General features: G+C 41.5%; 2 protein-coding genes across 2 annotated transcripts; both read left to right on the top strand.

The window, feature by feature from the left end:
- The first annotated feature begins 343 nt into the window (after nt 1-343).
- LOC114911062 (scavenger receptor cysteine-rich type 1 protein M130-like) lies at nt 344-5,367 on the top strand. The gene is made up of 6 exons (XM_029254126.1): nt 344-395; nt 595-897; nt 1,185-1,499; nt 2,453-2,761; nt 3,903-3,994; nt 5,347-5,367. The coding sequence occupies exons 1-6, from the start codon at nt 344-346 to the stop codon at nt 5,365-5,367; spliced, it is 1,092 nt and encodes a 363-aa protein (XP_029109959.1).
- An 83-nt stretch (nt 5,368-5,450) lies between these two features.
- On the top strand, nt 5,451-8,513 carry LOC114911061 (scavenger receptor cysteine-rich type 1 protein M130-like). Its single transcript, XM_029254125.1, has 7 exons — nt 5,451-5,652; nt 5,788-5,982; nt 6,515-6,835; nt 6,952-7,254; nt 7,349-7,420; nt 8,047-8,358; nt 8,446-8,513. The coding sequence occupies exons 1-7, from the start codon at nt 5,451-5,453 to the stop codon at nt 8,511-8,513; spliced, it is 1,473 nt and encodes a 490-aa protein (XP_029109958.1).
- Nucleotides 8,514-15,048: the final 6,535 nt, after the last annotated feature.

Raw genomic sequence — 15,048 nt, 5'->3', positions numbered from 1 at the left:
GAGTATAAAAAAATTGCTTCTTCCATCAGTGGTTGAGTCATCAGCGAAATGTAACTCATCCTCTCTAAGTTTGCTGGCTTTCTGAACAAACCTCATTGAGTGCCTCTGGCTTTAATTTAGTCACTGAGTCTCTTCTCCATCCCCAGAACCTGATGATGTGAGGCTGGTCAATGGAAGCAGCTCTTGTTCTGGGAGAGTGCAGGTGTTTCGTTGGGGACAGTGGGGGACAGTTTATCACCGTAACTGGGACATGAACGATGCTGCAGTCGTGTGTAGACAGCTGGACTGCGGTTCTGCTGTGTCGGTACCAAGTGGAGACCGTTTTGGAGAAGCTTCTGGAAAGATGGTCCTGGGTGATGTTTCCTGTAGTGGGACAGAATCTGCACTGAGGGAGTGTGAGTCACTGGATGGGAGGGAACACAACTTACCTCATACATTTGATGCTGGAGTGATCTGTTCAGGTAGGAGATGTTATGGCAATTGGAGACAATGTGTTTACACACAGATCATTTCCTAAATGTTCTCATAGCTACTTTTCACTCCAACATTTTATGGTAAATTTTCCACCACTATTGTATTGTTTTATAATTCCAGATTTTGTCAAACTTGAGGGTGGAGTTGATCGCTGCTCTGGAAGACTGGAGGTGAAGTTCATTCACTCCTGGGCTACAGTGTGTGATGCTGACTTTGACTGGCAGGATGCTCAGGTGGTCTGTAGGGAGCTGGACTGTGGGGGTCCTTCAGCGCTACAAAAGGGGTCTCACTTTGGTCGAGGTAAAGGTTCCATCTGGTCTAAGAACTTCCAGTGTGAAGGACATGAGTCCTTCCTGCATGAGTGTCTCACCACAGACAGACCACAGAAGAGCTGCACACATGGAGTACAACTGACTTGTAAAGGTAAGCACAACATGAGCATTATTAAACTATTCTTATTAGAAAATGTACATTTTTAGTCAGTTACTTTCTGTATTCCATGTTTACAGGAACTATAATGATATGATGTTATTCAGATAAGAAGTGGTTTGTAGTTTTTATATATCATTGACTGATTTCAAAATTGTAAGGATGTCCCTTTTTTGAATTGTTCATCAGTTCCCTCCCATTGAAAATATTCATTAATAACTGTATTACTTATTTGGAGCTAAAGGTCTGCTGCTGTGGTCTAATTACTTCTCTCTTCCCAGGACCTGATGATTTGAGGCTGGTGAATGGAAGCAGTCCTTGCTCTGGGACAGTGGAGGTGTACCGCTGGGGACAGTGGGGGACAGTAGCCCAGTATAACTGGGACTTAAACGATGCTGCAGTGGTGTGTAGACAGCTGGGCTGTGGCTCTGCTGTAGTAACACCAATTAGAGCTCACTTTGGAGAAGGTTCTGGAAGGGTGCTGCTCAGAGATGTTTCCTGCAATGGGTCAGAGTCTGCACTCAGGGACTGTGGAGCAGTTGACTTCAGACACATAGACTTCCCACACAAGTTTGACGCTGGAGTTATCTGCTCAGGTAGGATACAGTATCTGGTATTAGACTGTCAGTTGTAATGGTTTTCTTGCACCCCGTTTGCACAGTACACCAATGCATCAGAGAGATGGTTGGTGAAATAGGGAGGGTATGGAACTTATGGTTGAACCTCAGATTTCTATCTTCTCTTCTACTGAAATTGGACTTGTATCATAACTGTAAATACTGAACTGTATTTTGACCCTTAAAAGGTTCATAACACAAAATATTCACTTCTCTCATTCAGTTAATTAGCATTCCAGTAAACAGTCTCAGTATACACACACACACATTTTCAGAACCGCTTGTCCCATACGGTGTCACGGGGATCCGGAGCCTACCCGGTAACACAGGGCGCAAGGCCAGAAGGGGAGGGGACACACCCAGGACGGGACGCCAGTCCGTCGCAAGGCACCCCAAGCAGGACTCGAACCCCAGACCTACCGGAAAGCAGGACCGTGGTCCAACCCACTGCACCACCGCACCCCCTTGTTTCAGTCTCAGTATACCTGAAAGCAAATTTTTGTCATACTGTGGTGCATAATGTCATGTGTTTGGATGGGGGAAAGAAGGATGCACAGGCAGCGTTAATCTCAAGTGCTTTATTAGAACAGCCAAACACAGGGAAACAATGCTTTCAATCTTGGAAGCCCATTTCCTCCCAAACCTGCATCTCAACCTAGGCTTCCCCAGTTAGCTTAGCAAACCCAGAGTCTCTCTCCTGTCACACTATATACACGTAATGACATGGCTTTCTCTAGCTTATAGTATACCTGTGTTACTCCTTATTAATTTCTTAATGTAGTCTTCTTGGATTTTGCACTTGAAGGTTACTTTACTGGTTCACTATATTGCCATCAGTGCAATGAAATACAAGGTACAGCAATTCATAATCAAACACTGAGTTGCTTTGCCAATTTTTAAGGCAAACTGCCAAACCTGTTTTGCTATTCCAGATTTTGTGCAACTTGAGGGTGGAGTTGATCGCTGTTCCGGGAGAGTGGAGGTGAAGTTCAATCAGTCCTGGGCTACAGTGTGTGATGCTGACTTTGACTGGCAGGATGCTCAGGTGGTCTGTAGGGAGCTGGACTGTGGGGGTCCTTCAGCTCTACACAGAGGGTCTCACTTTGGTCGAGGTGAAGGTGCCATCTGGTCTCAACACTTCCAGTGTGAAGGTGATGAGTCCTTCCTACATCAGTGTCTCACCTCAGACAGACTAGAGCAGAACTGCACACATGGCAGTGGCATGGGATTGATTTGTACAGGTGAGTTTTTAATACTTTAATACTTACTTTACTTCATCACCATCTAATGCTCATAACACTCTTACTGTTATGACCTTGTATCATCCTGTAGCTTTCTGACATCACAATTCATTCAGCAGAAATGTTTGTGAAAATCTCATTTTCTTTGTAATGGCAAGTCAGAAGTACTCCTTTTAGTTTTATAATCATTTAATTGAATTAATATAAATTTACTATAATTCCAAATCCAAGACTTCAAAGTTTATGAAACCTGCATTATGTTGTACTTTTTTGAAAGAAAAAAACATTTCAAAGACTTCAAACTTGGTACCTAAAGGACATTTTTCGGTAGAGTTGGACTCTCCTCTACACAGCCTTAATGGTTTGACAGTCAGCTCATCTCCCAGCCTTCATACAACTCTGAAGACAAGTATTTCTTTTCCCCACAGGTTTAATGGTTTTAGGCAAGGGTGAAACTAAAAACAAAAAAATGAATATACAGTATATCAATGACCCATGTTCACATAAGTATACAGACCATAAAGCATCACAACTCTAACAATCTGATGTATAAAGTAAATATGCATTACTTAAATTGATCCTCAGAGATTCACTCTGATTTATTAATCATTAGCAGACAATTTTTACAGTATTTTCGTAAGACAAAACCATCAATAACGATTAACATAACTACTCAGAATTATAACATCTCATGACAAAATGGAGACTACAACATTCATAAAGTGAAACTGAATGAAAACATACAGGCGATGCTGTTGCAAGGTTGAGGATGGAGAGAAGTTCACCATGTGCATTGATGATAACAACAGAACTACTTCCTGTCAAAGAAGAAGCGTAAAAGTCTGAGTAATGCGTAAAATATACAATAAACCGCCAGTAGATGGAATCAGCTCACATTTTGCCTACTTCAAATATGAAAAACAATTTACGTTTAAATACATTCAATATTTGCTCAAACAGAATCATAATTAATTTACCAATAACTTCACTGTAACAGCACAACAGTAGTGAGTTCAGTAATGCACGAGTACAGTACACCGGTAGTAGTAGTTTCCTCAGAGGGAAAATTTTTCATTCCTGTTGACAGCGTATACATTGAGGATTGCATTTCAGAGGGTGATTCTGTACCTTGTCTTTCTAGGACCTGAAGAAGTAAGGCTGGTGAATGGAGGAAGTCCCTGTGCAGGGACATTGCAGTTCTATCATTGGGGACAGTGGTGGCCAATACATCCAGTATCTGCTGATATAAATCGGGCTCTAAATGCTATCACAATGCTGGGCAGACAGCTGGGCTGTGGGCCTTTGCAATTCCTTGGTGGACCAGAATATGAAGTAGTTTTTGTAAAAAACATGTTAACTGGAGAAGATGTCTGCAAAGGGTCTGAATCTAAACTGAGGGACTGTGAAAAAGATCTTTTCAATGAGATGGATTTCCCTTCCATGTATTTCGGGCAAATGACTTTTTCAGGTAGGGAACAATATACATCAGAGTATACTACATTTTTTTCCTGCTATCTTGTTTTTTTAAATTTCATTTTTATTATGTGTAATGTTTCAACCCCCCTTTTTTGTTTAATTGGTTATTTTCTTTCTCTCGAAAGCATCCTCATTCCTCAATTTATTAATCGCACCAAACGTCAATTCTCAAAATAAGAAAATGTTCTCTTAGTAGTTAAAAAAAAAGTCTTACACAATTTTCCTGTCAAATTTCACAGATAAAAAACAATAATGTTAAATTTACAAAATAATTTATAGAAACTTCAATGTACAAAAGATCATTGAAAGAATGTATTTTAATGATCATTTGCACATTTCTCTACCTACGGTATCACAGAGCAGTTTATTGATGACTGTAATACATTTACATGATTTTTACATTTTTTTAGCAGACGCTTTTCTCCAAAGCACCATACATCTCAGAGAATAACAGTGAAGTGAAGAAAGCTGGTTTTTTCGGTGATGAAAACACTGATAATTCTAATTTCAGTAAAGAAAGTACTGTAACCTTAAAAGCAAGAAATTTTTCTAATATCAAAATGTATCATATGAGCAAGTAATTCTCTTTCTTACATCAGGTCATCGAGGGATTCGGCTAAGAGGAGGAACTCACTCTTGCTCTGGGAGACTGGAAGTCCAACATGGAAAGATCTGGGGAACAGTGTGTGATGCTGATTTTGACTGGCAGGATGCTGAGGTGGTCTGTAGGTCCCTGGACTGTGGGGAACCTGCAGAGGTGGTAGGGACATCCAGATTTGGTCGAGGAGAGGGACAAGTGTGGGCCGAGGAGTTTCAGTGTCGAGGAAACGAGTCTCATCTGGTGTTTTGTCCAAAAGCATCGCACAGTCAGAGTTGTGCCCATGACAAAGATGTTGGACTGATGTGTTCTGGTAAGGTCTTCCTTCTCTGACATCATTGTAAATATTAGCTTTTACACTAAGTTTGCTAAAACACATGAAAAAATAAAAATCAAATTTAACAAGGTCCTCAGTGTTGTGTTTTACTACAATACGGTAATACTAAGAGTGATCGAGCAAAAAAGAACAACTGCCTGAATTTAACCACGTTGCTCATTCTGGTGTTCACAGGGTATACAGGCCTTCGGCTAATGAACGGTCCTGACCGCTGCTCTGGTAGAGTACAGCTGAGATACAAAGGAAAATGGGGGACCGTGTGTAATGCATCATGGGATATGAGGGCCTCTGATGTCCTCTGCCATCAGCTGAAGTGCGGTCATGCTGTGGGACAGGCCTGGTTTGGGGAAGGAAGTGGTCCCATCTGGCCTGATGTATTTCAGTGCCATGGGAACGAGACACAACTCTCCCAGTGTGCTGTGTCCCCATGGAGTCGGGCAGCCTGCTCTCATGGACAGGATGTAGGAGTGATCTGTTCTGGTGAGGATCTACAGGTTAAATGAAGCTGAGAGAACTGAAGTGGATGGATATTCAATGAAATTATAAAAGCACTTAGCACATACATGCCCACCACATTTGAAATGATTCAGAGACATGTCGCCTTCATTTTTACAGGTTCGTCTCCGTCCCGTTCAGTTGGGGAAGTCAGGCTGCTGTCAGGGGGGAGTGACTGTGAGGGCTGGGTGGAGGTTTTCTATAACCAGACATGGTGGAGGATCCACAAGAAGTCCTGGAGCTTCACAGATAGTTCCGTGGTCTGCAGACAGCTCGGCTGTGGCTCTGCAGCGAAGGTCCGTCCATCTGGGGCAGGTGAAGGTGACAGGTGTGTGACGGGATTCCAGTGTTCAGGAACGGAGGCTCATCTGGGGACCTGCAGCTCTCCACAAATACTCACCTGCAAACCCAGAGACCAGGTGTTCATAATCTGCACCAGTGAGTGTTCCCAATGAGATTTGATTTCTGTATTGTCATTTAATAGATCATATTCAAACCAGGGGGGCGCGGTGGCGCAGTGGGTTGGACCAGGTCCTGCTCTCCAGTGGGTCTGGGGTTTGAGTCCCACTTGGGGTGCCTTGCGATGGACTGGCGTCCCGTCCTGGGTGTGTCCCCTCCCCCTCCGGCCTTACGTCCTGTGTTGCCGGGTAGGCTCCGGTTCCCCGCGACCCCGTATGGGACGAGCGGTTCAGAAAATGTGTGTGTGTATTCAAACCAGACCAGTTAAATTTAATGTCAGTTTACTGTGATCTAGGAAAGCTACTGTTCTGACTAGTTATTATTTTTACAATCCTGAAGCGCTTCAGCTGAAGTCAAGTCAGTTTCCTCACACTGTCTGCTCCTGTAGACCACAGATCTCTCCGGCTGATGGGGGGTGATGGAGACTGTGCTGGGAGGCTGGAGGTTTTCCACGGGGGCTCCTGGGGTACAGTGTGTGATGACTCCTGGGGTCTGGCAGAAGCTCAGGTGGCCTGCAGACAGCTGCGATGTGGGACAGCCCTCAGCAGGCAGAACCCGGTACCAGCCTACTTTGGCCCAGGATCTGGACCCATCTGGCTTGGGCGACTGGGCTGTACAGGAAGCGAGTCGTCCCTGTGGGACTGTCCCTCAGCACGGTTTGAGCAGCAAGACTGTGGTCACAAGGAGGACGTGGGGGTTGTGTGCTCAGGTACAGTACAGGAAAGATTTTATTTTTTTTATCCTCATCTTATCTGCTGGATAAGTTCAGAAGCCCATGATGACAATATTCCTGGTTCAGCCTTCTCTTCTCCCTTTCATGCTCAGAGCACAAGCTTCTGCGTTTGTCTGAGGGCTGCTCTGGCCATACAGAGGTCTACTACAACAGCAGTTGGGGGGGCGTGTGCTTCAATCACATGGAAAAGACTACGGCTGCCGTCATCTGTCGTCAGCTCGGTTGTGGAGAAAAGGGGACAGTCGATGAGACAATCTCCAGGCTCAGTCCTGAACCTACAGGAGGTGATGGTCTCAAATGTCGCCCCCATGACTCCTCACTGTGGCAGTGTCCATTTTCACCATGGGGGCAGAACACTTGTACTGATAGCAAGATGGCTAAGATCCACTGCTCAGGTGAACTTTACAGTAAGCCCACATACAGTAGTATATTGATGTATTTCTTCATACGTTATTCATAAATTGTCTTCCTCTTCAATTTTCTTTGCAGAAGCCGATAAGGTTAATTCCCCTTTGGACTTCACTGACTGTGGCTCTTCCACTTACAAGAGTTCATGTTCAAGTAAGATTGTGAAGAAAAAAATCTTGACAGTATTCTTGTTTACGGAGCGGCAATGTTTCATCTATGACTTCAATGAATGAATGAACGAATGAATGAATGAATCAGTGTGTCTTTAGAAGAATAAAAATTAAAAGTTTCTGCATAGAATTTTAGTGTCTTCAACAAGAAATCCTTGTGGTCCCATGAATGAAAAGAATATTCAATTCAACCACAACACACATTTTAATTACACAATTTAAATAAACAGAGGAAGAAAACATAAGTTGTTATAGAGAAAGAAACAGCAATCTTTATTTCACTATTTTAAGAGTATTGTCATTAATTTCTCATGCATTGTTTTCATAGGTTTCAAACTATTTGAAAATGGTATGAATCTTTAGTAATTAATGATTAGTGGGTTTTAATTTGTTCTGCCCCAGCCATATTTTCCCCTTGAAAATATGTTTATTGCTATCGATACATGTTTATTCTAACTGGCATGACGTGGTGTTTCTTAGGAACACAGCTGTCAAATTAAAGCAGAAGAGAGGAGGATCACAAGAACTGAATATATGTACTGGAAGTGTTGGATAAATGTGATCAACTCATTTCTTGGTTGGCTAACATGAGTCTCCCCCCTCTGCTAGGTCACTTGCCCCTGAGACTCATGGGGGGTACAGACACTTGCTCCGGCAGGGTAGAGGTGTACCATAATGGCTCTTGGGGGACCGTATGCAATCATTTTTGGGACCTGGACGATGCTGCAGTGGTGTGCAGGCAGCTGGGATGTGGAGCGGCCCTCAGGGCAGAAAGGGAGGACAGTTTCAAGAAGGGAGATGGTGTCATCTGGCTGGATGAGGTGAACTGCAGGGGCAGTGAGCGCTATCTGTGGCACTGTTCTTTTTCAGTGCAGCAGAGCAGCTGCTCACACAAGCAGGATGCTGGGGTTACCTGTGCAGGTAAATCTGGGAGGGACATGAACCCCTGATTATCACACTGACTGTAATACTGTTACTACCACTGATGCTGTTTCGTGTATTTATCAGTTGTGGATGATATTGTTAGCATTCTGAACAAGACTTTGTCTAAACCTCCATTCAAGGTGGAGCTATAACTGCCCCACTAGTGACTGGACCTCCCAAAGATCTTCAGTCCACAACACACCAGTCTGTCCCAGCAGTGTCCTCTGTGGTTCTTGGGTCCCTGATCTCACTTCTTCTGTTACTGTTGGCTGGACTGATTTACAAGAACTGGGTGATGAGGAAAGGTAGGAAGTTAGTTAGTTAAAAAAATAATCTATGCTAATACATTCAGTATATGGATTTGTGATATAATCTGGACACTTTCAACAGTACAATGCGTATATGAAGTTGAATAATAGCAAGATGAAAAAGAATAACAATTCCGCTTTTATTTTTGCTTGGGCAAAACAATGTGCTTCTCGTAGTTCTTATGCTGCTCCACATTCTCTGTAGAACTCATCAAGAGTGAACACGACCGACTAGATCCAGCCATCTATGAGGAGATTGATAACAAATATACTATCCAAGCAACTGAGCAAGGTAAGGTTAAAGGACCTTTTCAACCCCCGAATAACTATGATTGCATTTTATAGTCACTACAGAACAGCAAACAAATGTAGAGAAGATACAGACAGCTGTTGAAAAATTTAAAAATTGGACTGTAAGAGTGTCTGATTTGTGAAGACACAACAGTACATGAAAAGTGTATCTTCCAGCCTCAAAATATATTGATGCAGGTATTAGAATACCTTGACTACAGGAAATAACATAGTAAATGCAGCTTTTGTGGCCAAGGAAACATAGTTAGCTTTGTAACATTCTTTACTTTGTCCTAATTTTCAGTAATTTGGGTTACATGAGGCGCCAATGTCTCTAAACATTCAATAATCCAGTGAGCTGCACAATTAAAGCATTTTTTGGGATACAAATATTTAATGGTCTGTCAGTAAAAGGTGAGTTACTAGGTGGTACTTTTGGCTTTTCTCATCATCATTTTATTTAGTAGTGTGTCTAGATCAACCACTTTAGCAAACACACACACTGTCTGTAGCTGCTTCTCCCAAGCGGGGGTCGCGGCGAGCTGGAGCCTAACCTGTCATAACAGGGCGTAAGGCTAGAGAGGGAGGGAGGGAACACACCCAGGATGGCAGGATGGGACGCCAGTCCATCACAAGGGACCCCAAGCAAGACTCAAACCCCCACCCACCAGAGAGCAAGCACAGCCCAAATGCGCTATGCTGCTGCACCCCCCAAAAATGAAAACAGGCAAAGCAATAAATGAACTAAGTCTTTTTGTTTGTAAGGTGATGTGCTGGACGAGCTGCCCTTAGACTATGAAGAGGTGGGGGAAACTGAAGGAGACCATCTGTTAGGCAAGTTATGGGTGTCTTTTAAATGTCATATGAATTTAAAAACAATTTCGCTAAATTTTAAGCACTTCAGTTTTAGCATATTTTCAAGAACATAAACCTGCTGTTTGAAATCTGCATCTGTGGCTGTTTATTTAGATAAGAGAAAGAATGAAGGTAGTCCAGAAGATCACGGTAATGCCTCTATGCCAAAGAAGATCCAAGAAACACAGTCAGGTTGGATTTGCCCTTTGCCTCGACACTTGTGTCTTTTTATCAGGATTTTTCTTCCAACAATGCTGGTTAACTATTATATTTGTTTTAGCATCCTGTAAAAATATAATTCTCTTTCCAAGTTGGTTTGATGATACTGAGTCTGCAGAGACATCTGTTTGTAAAAACCCTTTTTGAACAGTGTATATGTATTTATCACTATGCTATTGGTGTCTAAGACAGTTCTGTGTGAGAGAAATCAGTTTTCAGTACAGTGTTTAGCTGAAATTTAAAGACAATTTTCTAAGGGGGGTCCTGTAAAGAGAATTTTAAGTCGACATGGGGCCTAGAAACGGTTATGCAGCTCTCCTTGAGATTTTGGTCCAATTTTTTTAACATCAGAGTTAGAAATGCTGTGAAAGTCACACATATTCTCTTCTGATGATTTTCACAGTAGATACACTGGAGTACTACAATGATTCCCCTGCACATCAGAACCTTGAATATGATGATGTCGCAGTTGACCAGACCAGTGACTATGATGATGCTGCTGTGGAGCAAAGCCTAAAGTCTCAGTTAGGTAAGTTGTTGTAAAACTGAAATTATTCACCCTTTCAAGGTCACTGATGTTGCTCAGGAAATTACATTATCTATTATGCAAACCACTTTTGCAGTTCAAACCATATGAATCTCTTACAGATCTCTATCCAAATAATCCTACAGGACACAGAACTATTCCAACATCACTGACCCATGACGGAAGACTCCCTGAAGCTGACAGCACTGACTATGATGATGTAGGAGAGGAGCCTCTGTAAGAAGGAGAAGATGAAGGGACTGGCAGGATAGTGTTGAAAAACCTGCTGACAGTTGTGTTTGATAATGTTCTATTGTTCTTGAAGTGTTTGAATATTTGCTTAGTATTCAAATGTTGTTTTATTTTACCGGTTTCCTTCAGAAAATGGCTAATGATTTAGTTTTTAACCATGAGAATTGAATTTTTCTATAAATGAAGTATTTTCCTTCTGTGGCAGTCTCTTTTTTGTGTGAGAACATTTAGACACCATAAAGCTTCTGAAGCTGATATGAAGTAAATGGTTCTCTTTTTTGGCTTCGTATTTAAAATACAAATTTCTAACAGGTATCTAACTGTGTATGTGAAAATAATAAATAAAAATGTGAGCTGCTGTCATTTCTAGAGCTATAGTACTGAATTTACAAACATGTTGCTTCCTTGATACCAAATGAAGGAGGGAAGGTGAGGCAGGGTAGCACTAGGCAGCCCATGGTAAAAAAAAAAAAATATGATGAAAGTTGAAGAAGCAATTTTTTCTGTTGAAGATGGTTTCCCAACCACAGGATGATTACATTGCATTGTCTATAACTGCTCATTCCAAGCAGGGTCTTGGCAGGCTGGAGCCCACCTGGTAATGTGGGGCTGGAGGGGACACAGTATGGATGGGATACCAGTCCAAAACAATGCACCCCAGGCAGGGCTTGAACCCCAGACCCACCACACAGCAGACATAGGCCAAACTGGGCCACGCCACTGCACCCTGCCCCCTCAAAGCTTAGTGCAGTTCCATTGTTACACAGTCTGTGAGTAGTATACAAGATGGTGCAAGAAGTGTTTGAGAAGCCTGAATGACTGGCAACAGCTTAGAAATAAAATCAGCTTGTTGTAGTGTTATCAGCCCACACACCTTATTCACCGTGGTGACTTACACTGCTAGATACACTACTTACAAAGGGTCACTCATCCATACATCAGTGGAACACACTGTCTCTCTGTCACTCACACACTACGGGTGAGCCTGAACGGCATGTCTTTGGACTGTAGGAGAAAACTGGAACACCCAAAAAAACCCACGCTGACACAGGGAGAACATGCAAACTCTGCACCCGGGTGCTGTGAGACAACAGCGCTGCTGTTTATATGCAGTTATTCCATTTGGCTTGTTTGATGCACCAGTTTTATTACAGATTCAGTAGTCACATGTTATCCAGGTTGAAATGTTTATAGGGAACATGATAAATCAAGGTTGATGCTCATAGTAATGTACCCTCAGGTACTAGTAATGTGCTATGTTTATTTTCTTGGATATTTGATGAAATTGCTGAGGTAAACACTGTAGTAAAAGATAAAATGAGTGAAAGGCAATAGGTAGAATTAATCTTTTTTCTGGTGACAGTTTGGTGAACTCTTGATGAGATACCTTCATTTTACAAAAATATAGAAGAAACTGAGATATTGAACTACACTACTTTGAGATGAAAGCACAAAAATATAGGTTAGGCGGGTGAGACGGTGCTGCTAAGCAGCATAAGATGGTAAATTCTCTACTGAATATACTACTTGAATTCAAGGAACTGAATTCAGTCATCAAGTTATATTTATTTAAGAAGCTGGTGATTTCTCCAGATTGACTTGTTAAGCTGTTTCTGAGTGACCTGAGCATTTGCAAAGGGACTCAGTGAACAAGGTTTCATGAATAACGTAATGTAACTCTTTAGCAGAGGATCATTTTTCAGCCATTTCTGGTAGCATAGTGATTAGTGCTGCTGATTTTGTACCCAAAGGTTGCAGGTTTTAGTCTCATGTCAAGCTGTAGTAGCCTTGAGCAAGGTACTTACCCTGAGCTGCTACAGTAAAAATACCCAGCTGTTTAAATGGGTAAATAATTGTAAGTTGCTTTGAAGAAAAGCATCAGCAAAATGAATAAATGTATTACAGTTTCAACTGTCAAACATTTTGAGGAGCAATTTAAGCTTAGTATTGTGCTCAAAGGTACTACAGCAGGATTCAGACCACGGGCATTTTAAGTGCAAGGCAGAAATACACTACCTGCTGCTTTAACAGGTGCAACATCTGTGGTGGAATCTGTTTTGTGGTTATGCTATACGACTGAATACGGTAATGACGTAGGAGCTTACAGACTAGCTGTGGGGGAGTTTTTCTTGTTTTTTTTTCTAGAATCTTGCATGTGGAATAAGGCACGTTTCAGCTTGTTTATTAAGAAAACTTGTTGATTTGTTGAAATTGATTTGGAGTGAATCCTGATGAATCTTTTAAAATGCTTCCATGAAATCATCCAAGCAAGGAGAAAGGTGAGCTTTGAGAACACAACAACCACAGAATGATCACAATACAACACACTGCAATGCAGTAATTAGACATCAACCTGAACTGTTCAAGTATGCAGTCATTCTCTTTGGGTTGCATGGGACACCAGCATCACTTAGCATTAGATTTGAAATGCAGTGCTCTATTCGTTGAAGGATTTATGGGGAAGACGTAAAGAAGAGAAGTCACAGTGACAGTTATTTCCTCCAGCTTCTCAAAGTAATTCGTGTTCAAATAATTGTTCTTTAATTTTCATTTACATTCACAGAAAAACGAAATAACTTTTTTGCAAACTGTTTGGAAAATGTTTTTTTTTATTTACCCTCTCTATTAAAGCTACTTTGGATGACAGAAGCTTGCAGTCATATGACAGAGGTTTAAGTCCATATGTATTTCCGCTATGAGGGATTATCATCTTATACTGTACATGTTGGTTTACCACAGCTATCTACATGCATATGAGAAGATGAAGGGTAAAAATGTGAGCTGCCATACTTCCAAGAGCCTGGCGATGAAATACTGAGATAATGAATCGTGCATCGTGCAGGTGTGATATGAAAGGAATGGGGGAGATCGCGTAATGCTCAGTAACAAGACATGGTGCAACAAGATAAATAAGATGACAGGTCATTGAACAGTCTGTAAAAGCACTGCCAGAGACCACCAGAAGTACGTAATTATTTTCAAATTATTGACAGGGAATTATGGGAAGGTTGAATAAAAACACCAGAGACATATGTTCAATTGCTGTAGTGTCTCAGACACAAAGAAAATAGTTAGAAGAAGACTCCTACATTTCACACTTCATTTTTTAAATACAGTTGTACTTTTTTCGCAATATACAGCCCATTCCTTTCTTTTTTCCATTCGTTTGCAGCTACTGTCTCTGTCACAAACACATGTCTCTTTTCCCCTCTGTGTGTTTCCTCATTATCTGTGTTGTAGGAGGTGTCCACATTGTTATATTTTTTGGCAGATTTGGTAAAATGAATCATGCTACTTTTTCATTTGCTGTTATACCTGTATGAGGGTTGAGAGCATTTCCTGCCCTGTGTCTAATAAGGTAAAACTCAGTGCGATTGGTGGCGTCAGGTTCGGCTGTGTCTTCATTTAAGTGCTGTAACACTGAGCAGCACCTCAGTTTCTCTGAGAGCTGTGGGTGAAGGTTGGTGTCTCCACATCACACAGAACAGTGCTTGTGTGCTCTGCCAACTATGTGGAGCTGTTTGCTTCTCCGTTTCCTCCCTGTGATTCTTCTGCTTTCTTCAGCAGGTAGGAGCTCTGGTTTGGTTTCTTGAGTCTGATGTAGGCATGGGTCCTGGTCAAGAGCACGGGTCAAGTCTGGAAAGCATGCATGTAGTGACAGGACCACGGACAAGGTCTATGGGAACATTTAGTCAAGTCAGGTCTTTGGAAATGTGGTGTTTTTTTCTCAATAAAATTAATTAAATTAAAGGTCAATTAAAGTTAAAGATCTTTTCAAAATTGTAGTTGACTTCTGCCAAAAGTAAGGTGAGAAAAGTGATATTGCAATAACAATGGCTTGTTCTTCTTCTTCTTGATAAGAGCGCTAAATTAAATCTTTTCTATCATTCCGATAAATGATATGTCAACCTACAAGCATCTCCACGCCTTTCTAGTGCACATCATATACTGTATTACTGTAAAAACTTTTTAAATAACTGAAATTTATAAAATAGGGGATTTTTTTTTCTTTGGATTGTTGGATTATTTTTTGTAGCAATTTGTATAAGTTACAGTCCTGCCCATAGAGAATCTTTGTAAACAATTTGGAATGCATTCATTAAGGTAATGTAAATGTGGTTATTTCTTGAACCACTGAAATGTCACCACAGGACTCTTATGCTTTGTGCTTTTTCCTTCATAGACCTTATTAAATTGTCATTTCTCTTCAACTGTCTTCTGCCACTCATTCCATTT

Source organism: Scleropages formosus, chromosome 8, assembly GCF_900964775.1.
Source record: "Scleropages formosus chromosome 8, fSclFor1.1, whole genome shotgun sequence".
NCBI classification, from domain to species: domain Eukaryota; kingdom Metazoa; phylum Chordata; class Actinopteri; order Osteoglossiformes; family Osteoglossidae; genus Scleropages; species Scleropages formosus.
This window is presented reverse-complemented; position numbering and strand designations above follow the sequence as displayed.

Excerpts from the sequence above, each read along its gene's own strand:
- LOC114911062 (XM_029254126.1), top strand. The coding sequence starts at position 344 with ATGGTCCTGGGTGATGTTTCCTGTAGTGGGACAGAATCTGCACTGAGG. Across the intron at positions 396-594 it reads AGAATCTGCACTGAGGGAGT|ATTTTGTCAAACTTGAGGGT; the intron begins GTGAGTCACTGG and ends TTATAATTCCAG. Across the intron at positions 898-1,184 it reads AGTACAACTGACTTGTAAAG|GACCTGATGATTTGAGGCTG; the intron begins GTAAGCACAACA and ends CTCTCTTCCCAG.
- LOC114911061 (XM_029254125.1), top strand. The coding sequence starts at position 5,451 with ATGAGGGCCTCTGATGTCCTCTGCCATCAGCTGAAGTGCGGTCATGCT. Across the intron at positions 5,983-6,514 it reads GGTCCGTCCATCTGGGGCAG|ACCACAGATCTCTCCGGCTG; the intron begins GTGAAGGTGACA and ends CTGCTCCTGTAG. Across the intron at positions 8,359-8,445 it reads TGCTGGGGTTACCTGTGCAG|TTGTGGATGATATTGTTAGC; the intron begins GTAAATCTGGGA and ends TGTATTTATCAG.